Here is an 11,418-nt window from a genome sequence, read left to right on the forward strand (position 1 = left end):
CTTGCTTCCATCCAAATGTGATGCGTCTCCTCTCCAAACATATTACTCTATTGACGCATATTACTCGCATAACTTTCTTACGAGTCTCATAAGCAATTTATGAATTCACTCCCTATACTCATATGTAATCTCGACCATATAATTCAAACTGCAGTCCGGTTCAGCAGATCACCCAGAGTTCATTAATTGCTGTTCATGGTGTGACATAAGAGCCGGATGCAATGCAAAGCATTTGCGTTGTACATGGTTGAACATTGAACATTGCTTTTAGTCCAAGCTGCCTCTGAGTTAATCAGATTTCGTATAGATGTACTTTTTTGGGGAAAATATCACACCGAAAGCCACACTGACTACGTCTAAAAAAAAAAAGATTATTGAAAGGGTTGGGCTCAAGATAACTGCACTTACTTCAAAAAGAACACAGCAAACTCCTGTGCAATAAACATCTGACCAACATTTGCCGGTATTGCAAAAGGAAATTATCTACCTGCTTAACACGATGAGAACCACGTGACTACAATACTTCTTTCTTAGAACACGCAATGGGCAAACGGAGCCCAATGTTTAACAAGGGTTAGAAAACATTTAGGCTATTTCCCTTTTTCTAACTATGGCAATTATTTCATACTACTTTTGTTAATATTTTTTATATCTTACCTTGTCTCCGACATTTCCCTCACATTGTTGGAATAATACCTTGAATATAAACTTTTTTTGTTTGATTGCTGGCTAGCTTTGCTGGGTATCTCGCTTGTTGAACATCCAAACCCGACAGATACATTCGACTCTGGTGAATCTCCGCCCAGAAGCCGAGTCTCCGCCCCTGCCGGTGTCTCCCAGCGGCATCCCTCCGCCCTCCTCCATCCGTTAGCGCGGTTTTGAAGACAGGCAATCTAGCAGCAGGTCTCTCGGTCTATCGCCAACGAGCCAATAATTTATCCAGTGACTCAGTGGGTCCATCTGGTGCTGAACTAGGGAAGGAGCTTACAACCCCACTGAGACGAAATGTTGCAAAATCCCTGGTAACACTTTATTTTACAGTTTTCATCCACCTGACATATTTTAATTAAACCAACCGGCTTTTCAGAATATGTAAAACGAGACTTATTTATATTATGTCTATATTCCAATTCAGACATTTAGCCGACTTCAGTAGGCTACATAGCTCCAGCGTAATGTTAGGTACCATAGTGTAGGCTTCATACTAGAGGGAGAACACATAATGCTTTCAGTAGTAAATTGTTTGAGGGCAAATTGGTTTGAGTAAACTCATAGTAAGTACTCAGAGTTCATGATTAGTTGAAGCAGTGTATGCAGGTGTGTTTACAGTGTGCTGGAAGATATTTTATACAGTGACTCAGCTGTCCTGACTGTAGTGGGGAACTCATTTCACCACTAGGGGGCAGGAGTACAGACAGAGACGAGAACCCCTTTATGGAAGAATGCCAAAGCAATCAAGGGATGCGAAAAAGAGTGTTCTGACAGGAGTATTAACTTTAATGCTATGCTCTTGTGGCACCATGGGGCAGGAGCAGGGATGTGTGTCATATGCAGGCTGTACCCAGCATGCAGTTCAGGGAGATGAGGAGAGGAGAGCAGAGATGTGTGCGTGTTGGCTGCATACGTGTTGCGGGCAGGGGTGCCACCAGGGATTTTACGCCCCGTGAAAAGATCTCATGTTCGGCCCCACCACAACCAATCATCCTAATGAGAGATGGGGCTGATGGGAGAGCAGGGAGGAGACAGTAGGCCAGTCAGGACTGGACAAGGGCCTGCCCATGAGCTGTAGCAGTGTAGAAAGGACAGATTAAGCAGATGTAGAGAAAGAACAGGCAGCTCTGGGACACTGTTCTAAAGCTCGAAGGGAAATACGTCTTATTATCCCGGACTAAACCAAGACTTGTGGCAGTCTGGGACTGGTATACTATTGGATTTCCAAGGGTGATGGAGAGTGGAGAGATCGATGATGAGGGAGGATGTAGCTGACAGGCAGAGTAAATCAGTTTTAGCAAACCAGATAAGATCAGATAAATCAGATTGAGACCCAAAATTTAGTTCTATAATTATTCATTGATGTATCACATTAATTTAGCAAGAAAACTGTGTTTTTGGGATTACATGTTGACACTAAAAATTAAAAGAGATTACAAATCAGAAGGAAGGAAAGATGAAAGAAAGATAAGTTGGATATTCTTGTCCTTAACTCCCATCTCTTTAGGCTCATCATGCAAAATGAGGATAGTATGAGAACCAGGCCACAAAACTGCACAATAATCTCATGTTTATAAGAGACAGGTTTGGATTCAACATTTTATTCACAAACAGCTGGCAATGACCACTATCAAATCCTCACTGGAAGACCACAAGAAGCAAAAAATATATTTATGGTAATCTAAATGACTGCAGCAGGCACTGTTAATCACTGCCTGTTATTCCCACATGCAGCACTGCATAAATTAAATAATTATTAAAAAAACAATTTATTTTCAGTTAAAAGAGAATGTTCAGTACTACCTTTAAAGGTTTTTGAATTATGTTTTCCACTGAAGAAAAATAAGCATATAGAACGGTCACATTTTTGTATAAACTTCTGTCTCATTTGAAACAAAAGAACTTGTTTTTCCAAGATCCCTACTATATAAGCAATCGTGAACCTATACAAATCATTAGATGATGATGTATTTTTTTGTGTATGTTTCTATATCAATTACACTGAACACAATGCTGGAAAGGCCTTTTTTATGTGTGGTGTAAAACATTAATGTTGACATTTACATGAATTGCAAAACACATTTAAATACATACAGCAATTCAGTGTACTCAAACAGTAGCACCATGTATGGAGAAGGAGCAAACTGACTGTTTGCATAAAGCATGTAATACTGAACAAGGCAGTTTATGTATGGCGTGTTATGTTTTTACAATTCCATACAGCACTGTCACTGTTAAATATTGTTAAAAATATTTTCTTGTGGCAATGAGGCAATTTGCCAAAAAAAACTGTGTGATGAGGTCATGAAAAATATCAAATATTTGTCTCCTAAATTGGATGGAAAGGTGTCTGAATTGTGTCCAGCAGTGCTACTGCAGAAGTTTTCTCTCAACTTCTGGACACTGGCATGTGTGCAATGATACACAATTCATCAACTGAAATGAGAAAACAGGATGAGCACAATTTTCACTTTAAATACTCCCCTTTCATGACAAATGTAATGAAATAACCCCACACCCCACCGCCCCACGGAATACATTGTCCTAGGTTTCAAATTGTCCTGGGTGCTAAATTGCAATTGAAAGTAATGAAAACGGTGGATTCACCAGAGTCATTGCAGTCCTTGGAAGTTAATGTCCACCCTTGTCATTACAATACAAAAAAACCCTCCCAGAAAACTCCTCTGTTTACAGTGCTGCAGGTTTTGGTGAGAGAGTGTGGTAGACAATCCCTTCAACAGTCAGAGGGTGGCAGGTGAAGAGCGAAAATCCCAGCAGTCCTTGTCTGCTGTCCCACAGAAGCTGCTGGTCGAGACTCATGTTTAACTTGTGCTTGAGATCAGGGGAATGTCCGTCCAGTCTGTGCAAGTGTGGAAAGATGGCCACAGGGACACTAGCCCTCCCATCCATCCCAAATCTGCCCCCTAGAGGGCAAAAAAGCACAAAGCACACAAGCGTGTTACCCATACGGTTTAAGGACACTCCTGTACACAATTCATACAATTCAAATAGCTTCTAAACCAGGAATACAGTGACCAAGACACAAGGGAGAGTGAGGATTCCCCTTTAAATGGAAAATTGAACTGAAAATGTTTTTAATTGTTTTATTTATGATTTAAAGAAGGCAATGATTTGACTTTGCATTAACTTTGTTGTAACTGAGATTTGAGCATTGAAAAATCACTGGTTGTAAAAAAAGGCTTGGTATACAAAATGTGACAGCATTTTTTGGGTTGGTAAAGGTTATTGAATTCAAGGGAAACATGGTCCTATTGTCTTCTGTTGTTAACTTTAATTAAAAGAGGTGTCAGACATTTGGAGTCTGACAGGGAATGACAGAAGCACACAGAGAATGCAAAACAGTGAGCAGAGAGGATTAATCTGAATTCAGCTTGTGGTTTAATTACACTGCCTGGCCATTTCAAAATGGAGACTACCAGCAAAGGCCACAGGTCCAACGTCAAGTCAATTCCAATTCAGCCAGTTTAGGAAATTAATGGAAAGATTCCCATAGAACATTATGGGCATTTTTATTAGTTCTCAAAGTGAATTTCAGTTAATTTCCGAATGGAAGTGACCCCAATCCCAGAAGGATTGGTGGAACGGTGTGGGACATAAGAAGGCCAAACTCACGGTGATTTGGAGGCTGGCCTTTTCACTTTAGGCCTTTTTCGACGAGGGAGCATCCTGCCAAGCATGCAAGCAACAGAAAGACAGAGTTACAGTACAGTGACCCCACAGACACAGACAAAATCACACACTGACCCCACAGACACAGAGACAAAACCACACACTGACCCCACAGACATAGACAAAACCACACACTGACCCCCAGACACAGACAAAACCACACACTGACCCCACAGATACAGAGACAAAACCACACACTGACCCCACAGACACAGACAAAACCACACACTGACCCCACAGACACACAGACAAAACCACACACTGACCCCACAGACACACAGACAAAACCACACACTGACCCCACAGATACAGAGACAAAACCACACACTGACCCCACAGACACAGACAAAACCACACACTGACCCCACAGACACAGACAAAACCACACACTGACCCCACAGACACAGACAAAACCACACACTGACCCCACACACAGACAAAATCACACACTGACCCCACAGATACAGAGACAAAACCACACACTGACCCCACAGACACAGACAAAACCACACACTGACCCCACAGACACACAGACAAAACCACACACTGACCCCACAGACAGACAAAACCACACACTGACCCCACAGACACTGCAAATTATATAAAGTATATAAAGTAGGTAAAAGAAAGTAGGCAAAAGATAGCAGCAAATTATTCTAGATTCACATCAGTATTATTATCTTAAGAAAGAGGTGGTGTGCGGTGCACCACATCTATAACCATAATTATGTTGAAGGTATTTAAAATGCCAATTTGTGGCAACCTTTACATTTGTGGGGTGTCTCATAAAAAACATATGGAATAAACAGAGCCTGAATTGTAATTACTATGAATTTAAGTCTCCAAAATTATTTGATTTCCAAAAATAGCCTTCTTTGTATGATGGTATTCTTCCCAAGGTCCCCGTGGTTCAGTGAATAGCAGCTATGAAATCAACAATAATTACCTGTATTCTTCAGTCCTGCTTCTATCACTTTCCCCTTGAAGAGGAAACAATTAAATTTACATGAATAGTAATAATAATAAGAAACAAAATACTGTATTACATTAGGTACATCCAGCCTTGCTGTTAAGGTGTGCGTGCCTGTGCGTTTGTGCATGTGCATGTGTGTGTGTGCATGTATGTGTGTGTATATGTGTGCATGTGTGTGTATGTGTGTGTATGTGTGTGTATATGTGCATGTATGTGTGTGCATGTGTGTGTGTGAGTATGTGTGTGTATGTGTGCATGTGTGTGTGTGAGGGTGAGTGTGAGTGTGTGTGTATGTGTATGTGTATGTGTGTGAGTGTGTGTGTGTGCATGTGTGTGTGTGTGTGTGCATGTGTGTGTGTATGTGTATGAGTGTGTGTGTGAGTGTGTGAGTGTGTGTGTGAGTGTGTCTCTGTGTGAGTGTGTGTGTGAGTGAGTGTGTGTGTGTCTCTTTGTGAGTGTGTGTGAGTGTGTGTGTGAGTGTGTGTGAATGTGTGAGTGTGTGTGTGTGTGTGTGTGAGTGTGTGTGTGTGTGTGTGTGTGAGTGTGAGTGTGTGTGTGTGTGTGTGTGTGTGTGAGTGTGTGTGTGTCTCTGTGTGAGTGAGTGTGAATGTGTGAGTATGAGTGTGAATGTGTGTGTGTGTATGTGTGAGTGTGTGTGTGTGTGTGTGTGTGTGTGAGTGTGAGTGTCTGTGTGTGTGTGTGTGTGTGTGTGAGTGTGTGTGTGTGTCTCTGTGTGAGTGTGTGTGAGTGTGTGTGTGTCTCTGTGTGAGTGTGTGTGTGTGTGTGTGTGTGTCTCTGTGTGAGTGAGTGTCTGTGTGAGTGTGTATGTGTGAGTGCGTGTGTGTGTGTCTCTGTGTGAGTGAGTGTGTGTGAGTGAGTGTGTGTGAGACTCACCGGTCTCCTGGTTACACTGTTTCTGCCCCTTACAGCTGCGCAGCTCCATCAGCTGAATGTGCAGCTGGTTGAGGACGTGTCTCTCCAGTGTGCTGACTGCGTTCATCAGCTGCGCACACAAGGACTTCATAGTTACACACTGCGCATACATCTGCGCATACATTCGGCCCAGCCCTAACACATTAACAGGGAAGTACAGTTCTAATATTTCACATTCCTGTAAGCCAGTCTTTGAATCCTCTGATTGGGAAGTTAAAATTTGGCATCTGATGCATCACATCTTTCATAGATATTCTCTAATAAAGTAGAATAAAAATACAGTATTTACAAATGTATTTCTCACAAATATTGTGTAATTCACAGTGAAAGGCAGGGTCTGGAGACCTGATAAAACAGAGAATCTGTAGAGGAAGATGAGGAGGATAGGCTGGGGGTACCTGGTAGGGGTCAGTGTTGAGGTCGAAGTACTCCAGGAATCCCGTGGCAAACTCGCAGAACAGGAAGTTGTGCGTCTCGTTGAGCGTCCTCATGCACCAGTAGGTGTTGTTATTGGCGCTGGTGCAGGCACAGAATGGCCCCTCTGTAAGAGCCAACGGGCAGGGAGAGAGCAGGTGATTGGCTGTCCGGGTCCAAGCCATATGGGTCTGACCCTCCTGCATGCAATGCTACTGCCAATGAGTGTCACAGCTAGTGTCCAGTGTTATTCATAGCAGCTGATCTAGGATCAGTTCACCTCACCCATGTTTTTAATCAAACCCATGAGTGTGTTCTCCCCAGTTTGGACTGTCTAATCGCTGATTGCAGCATCATCTTTCAGTTGGGGAGGGGGCACACCGCTGTGTGTGTTCTCTGTCTGTGCAGCATTACACAGCTGAGCTGCACAGTCTCTGTGCAAATGATGCAGCAGGGTATTCAGCTGGTGCAGGCCGACCGCAGGCACCCGCCTCACCAGAGGGGGCGCTAATGTGTGTTGAGATGGGAAATACCCTGCGGATTACCTCCTGGCCTCCTGGGGCGATGCTAGGCTATACAACTCTGCTAGTACTTTACCTGGGCATATCTCCTGAGAGAGCCATACCCTGTGTCCTGCCCTGTCATGAGAAAAATCACAAGAGCATCCAGGGTCTGAGTCTATATCAGTGTGCCCAGGCATGTGCCATGGAGGGCCGAGAGTATACAGGTTTTCATTCCTCCTTTCTGGTTGAAAGGTTGAAATCTTGGCCCTCCATGGCACAGGATTGGGCACCCCTGGCCTGTATACACCCATCCCTCGTGTCAGTGTTGATAGGCGGTGTGTGAGAGCGTTGCTGCTGAATTGCAGTGGCGTACGGGTCCAGTAGGGGGCGGTGTGCCAGTGCTGGTTGTCGTGGGTGAAGCAGGTGAGGCCGGGCATGCTGCAGGTGTCGTTGTTGCGCAGTCTCTTCAGCAGCTTGCGCAGTTTCTTCCTGCGTTTCTGCTCCTTCATCAGCCACTGCTTCTGATCCTTCACCAGAACCTTCCGGCTGCTGACACACACACACAGTGCAGCATTACAGTACAGTACAGACACACACACAGCGCAACATTACAGTACAGACACACACACACACACACACACACACACACCACTTACAGTACAGTACAGACACACACACAGCGCAACATTACAGTACAGACACACACACACAGCGCAACATTACAGTACAGACACACACACACACACACACACACACCACCTACAGTACAGTACAGACACACACACAGCGCAAAATTACAGTACAGACACACACACACACACACACACCACCTACAGTACAGTACAGACACACACACAGCTCAACATTACAGTACCGACACACACACAGCTCAACATTACAGAACAGACACACACACACACAGCTCTACATTACAGTACAGACACACACACAGCTGAACATTACAGAACAGACACACACACACGCACACACGCACACACAGCGCAACATTACAGTACAGACACACACACTCAGCTCAACATTACAGGGGCAGACAAACATAGAATCCACATTCATATGTCTTCACATGCGAAAACAAGCACATATGTACACACACACACACACACACACACAGACACATGTCCTGGATAAATATAAAGATGCACTCATTACCTGGATGTGTGAACACGACTTGCTTTGAACTGTAGTTTCCCCTTGAATCTTGACTGGAAACTAAAACATAAGAACAGGCGCATCGATGGTGAGATAAACTGCCATATTTCAACATAACCACACCAGGACTATGGGTTTCATTCCACTATGAAATATGAAATATAAAACTGTGAATTGCAGGTTAGTCTGGATAAGGCTGAAGTGAGACGTGTTCTTTTAACACTCACGGGTATCTGTCACACTGACACTCCTCTGGACGAGACCTCTTCAGGTGACCTTTCACCTCACGAAGGTTCTTAATCTTAGTCTGCAGGGTTTCAATCTGCATCACACACAAACAAACTTTTAGTGTGTAAACACACATGTAAACCCAATACAGTATGATCAATAATAACACCATTATGGATTAAATATACACCTGGGCAACATGTTCAACTCCTACTCTGACTGTAACAGTTGAGGATTTCTCTGAAGTATTTTATCCTACAAATGACAGGCGTTTGCTTACACCAACAAGAGTCACATCAATCATTTATCTTGATGACACTCCATTCAAATGACATGAAGAAAGAAGATGAATTATAGCATGAGAGCTGTTAGTTTGCCCTTGGAAGACCATGGTGTGAGGACCCACCTCGTGGTCGATGTGAAGCTTGTGGTCCTTCCATGCCTGCAGAGACCTATACAGCCCTCCATCACAGCTGACCGTGTCATTCATCAGTATAGAGCACCTGTGGGAAACAGACTGCCTCAGCCATGTTGTCCAAGTCTACACAACCAATCCACGTTTACACATGCTACACATACAGTCCACACATTACACAACCAACACACACTCCACACATGTTGTATATACACGCCACACACTACACAACCAACACACACTCCACACATGCTTTACATACACTCCACACAACTAATGTCAGCATTAAACACAGCACACAACCAATACATGTACACTCTCTTACACACACACTCACCACACACACACACACACACACACACACATTCACACACACACACACACACACACTCACTCTAACCTGTAGGTGACTTTGTGAAAGGACGGTGCTGTGCTGCTGTTGGATTTTGGCACGGTGGGGATACCCATGCCACTGTACCCTTCCTCCTCCTCCTCCTCCTCTCGGCTTGGCTGAGGTTCCTGAGCCCTGCGGGGCGGGGCACGGCTCCCAGCATGCCCGTGTACAAACCCCCGTCCAATCCCAGGGGTGCAGCGCGCGCCCAGCGGCTGCGGGACAGAACCTTCCAGCCTTCAGCTCTGCCAGCGGGTGGGAGACACGAGCGTGAGACACGGGCGGGAGACACGGGCGGGACACACAAGCGGGAGACACGGGCGGGAGACAGGGGCGTGAGACAGGGGCGGGAGACACGGGCGTGAGCGTTTGAATAACAACTTACCACATGCTATTTTAACACCCGGAGGGAAAGGCACAGACAAAGTGATACATTCAGTAAAGCAGAGAAGTAGAGTCACGTGATTAGTGTTGTTACAGAACTCACTCCTCTTGGCCAGCAGTCTTTTGGGCCTGAAGGGGTTCATTCTCGGGGGGTTGCATTGACAGTCCCCCCAGTTGGAGCCACGCCCATACTGCTGTGATTGGCTGAAGGACAGGCCCTGCTTGAGTGGGGCAGTCAGGCTGGCCATATTCTTACACTTATACAGCCTGAGTTTCCCCTGAGGCTTCCTCCACACACTGCCACTTCTACAGAGGAGAGAGGGAGGGAGAGGGGAACGGATGGAGCAAGAGGGAGGGAGAGAGAAAGAGGTAGGGATAATGAGAGGGAGGGACAGAGAGGGAGGGAGGGAGGAAAGAGAGAGTTAGCACAAATACATCAGATAATATGTACAAATACATTCTTACATTTCTTATGTGTGTGACCGTTCCTTTTATTGTGTGTGTGTGGCATGTGAGTGCGCGTATGTGTGTGTGTGTGTGTCTGTGTGTGTGTGTGGGCATGTGTCTGCGCGTATATGCGTGTGTGTCTGTGTGTGTGCACGTACGTGTGTGTGTCTGTGTGTATGCAGGCATGTGTGTGCATGTATGCGTGTGTGTGTGTGTGTGTGTGTCTGTGTGTGCGGGCATGTGTGTGTGTGAGAGTTTATGTGTACCTGGCCATGCTGCTCACAGGGAGACTGGTACTCTGCCCGTTGGCACAGATCCTTCACCCGCTGGTACTTGGGCAGGAAATTCTCCTGTGCCTCTTCCTTCCATCATCCCTTCTGTGCTGGAACTTCCTGTGTGGAAAATTACCACAAAGCATCTTCAGCACCAAGAGTACCACAATAAGGCACTCTGAGACAATGTATCCCATCTCCCCCCCTCCCCCTCTAACCCATAACACCCTAAATATTGCTGTAATGTTTGGCTCCATATCAATATTGCTGTAATGTTGTGGCTTCATATCAATATTGCTGTAATGTTGTGCCAGTTTCAGCAGCATATTATTTCATACAGTAACTGGTAAAGTTGTCCCTTTGTGTGAGAAGGGTATCTTGCTGCATAACTTCGGTTATAATGATTGTTTCATAAGATTCTCAGGAATAAATGAAAGCAGCTAGATTGATAAATATAGGATAATTACTCATAACTTACCCCCTCTCCACCAGAAAGAATGCCTCCACACTTTCCCCTTCTTGTTAACCTGGAATCTGATATGACATAAAAAGTATACAACTACTACAGAAAAGACAATGAAATGCTGAAATGAAAATATATATATTTAAAAATCAGCATCCTCATCATCATCATCACCAGGAATATAACCTATAAGATTATATTATATATATTCCAGATTATAAACCAGAATAACCTCCAAAACAAAATGGAAATAAATGACGCTTGTTGTCTGCTGCCATCTGGTGGCTTCCTGCAGAAGTGCAGGCGGACGGTAAGTGAGAGCCGATGGAAGCCGTGCGTGCGTGTGGGCGCGTGCTGTCGTGCTGTACCTGTTCACCGGCCTCTCAGTGTCCAGCAGCTTCATGATCGACTTTCCGTCCATGTC

General features: G+C 44.7%; 1 protein-coding gene and 1 pseudogene across 1 annotated transcript in view; both read right to left on the bottom strand.

Annotated features, from left to right (window-relative positions):
* The window catches only part of LOC133110641 (rho GTPase-activating protein 39-like), a 39,106-nt gene extending 38,290 nt beyond the window's left edge, over positions 1-816 (bottom strand). The window contains exon 1 of the mRNA XM_061220881.1: positions 658-816. Within this exon, the coding sequence (XP_061076865.1) occupies positions 658-671 (14 nt within the window). The 5' untranslated portion in view covers positions 672-816. The remainder of the gene's footprint in view (positions 1-657) is intronic.
* A 1,480-nt stretch (positions 817-2,296) lies between these two features.
* LOC133109793 (extracellular sulfatase Sulf-2-like) overlaps positions 2,297-11,418 on the bottom strand; it is a 17,897-nt pseudogene continuing 8,775 nt past the window's right edge.

Source organism: Conger conger, chromosome 14 (genome assembly GCF_963514075.1).
Source record: "Conger conger chromosome 14, fConCon1.1, whole genome shotgun sequence".
Lineage (NCBI taxonomy): Eukaryota > Metazoa > Chordata > Actinopteri > Anguilliformes > Congridae > Conger > Conger conger.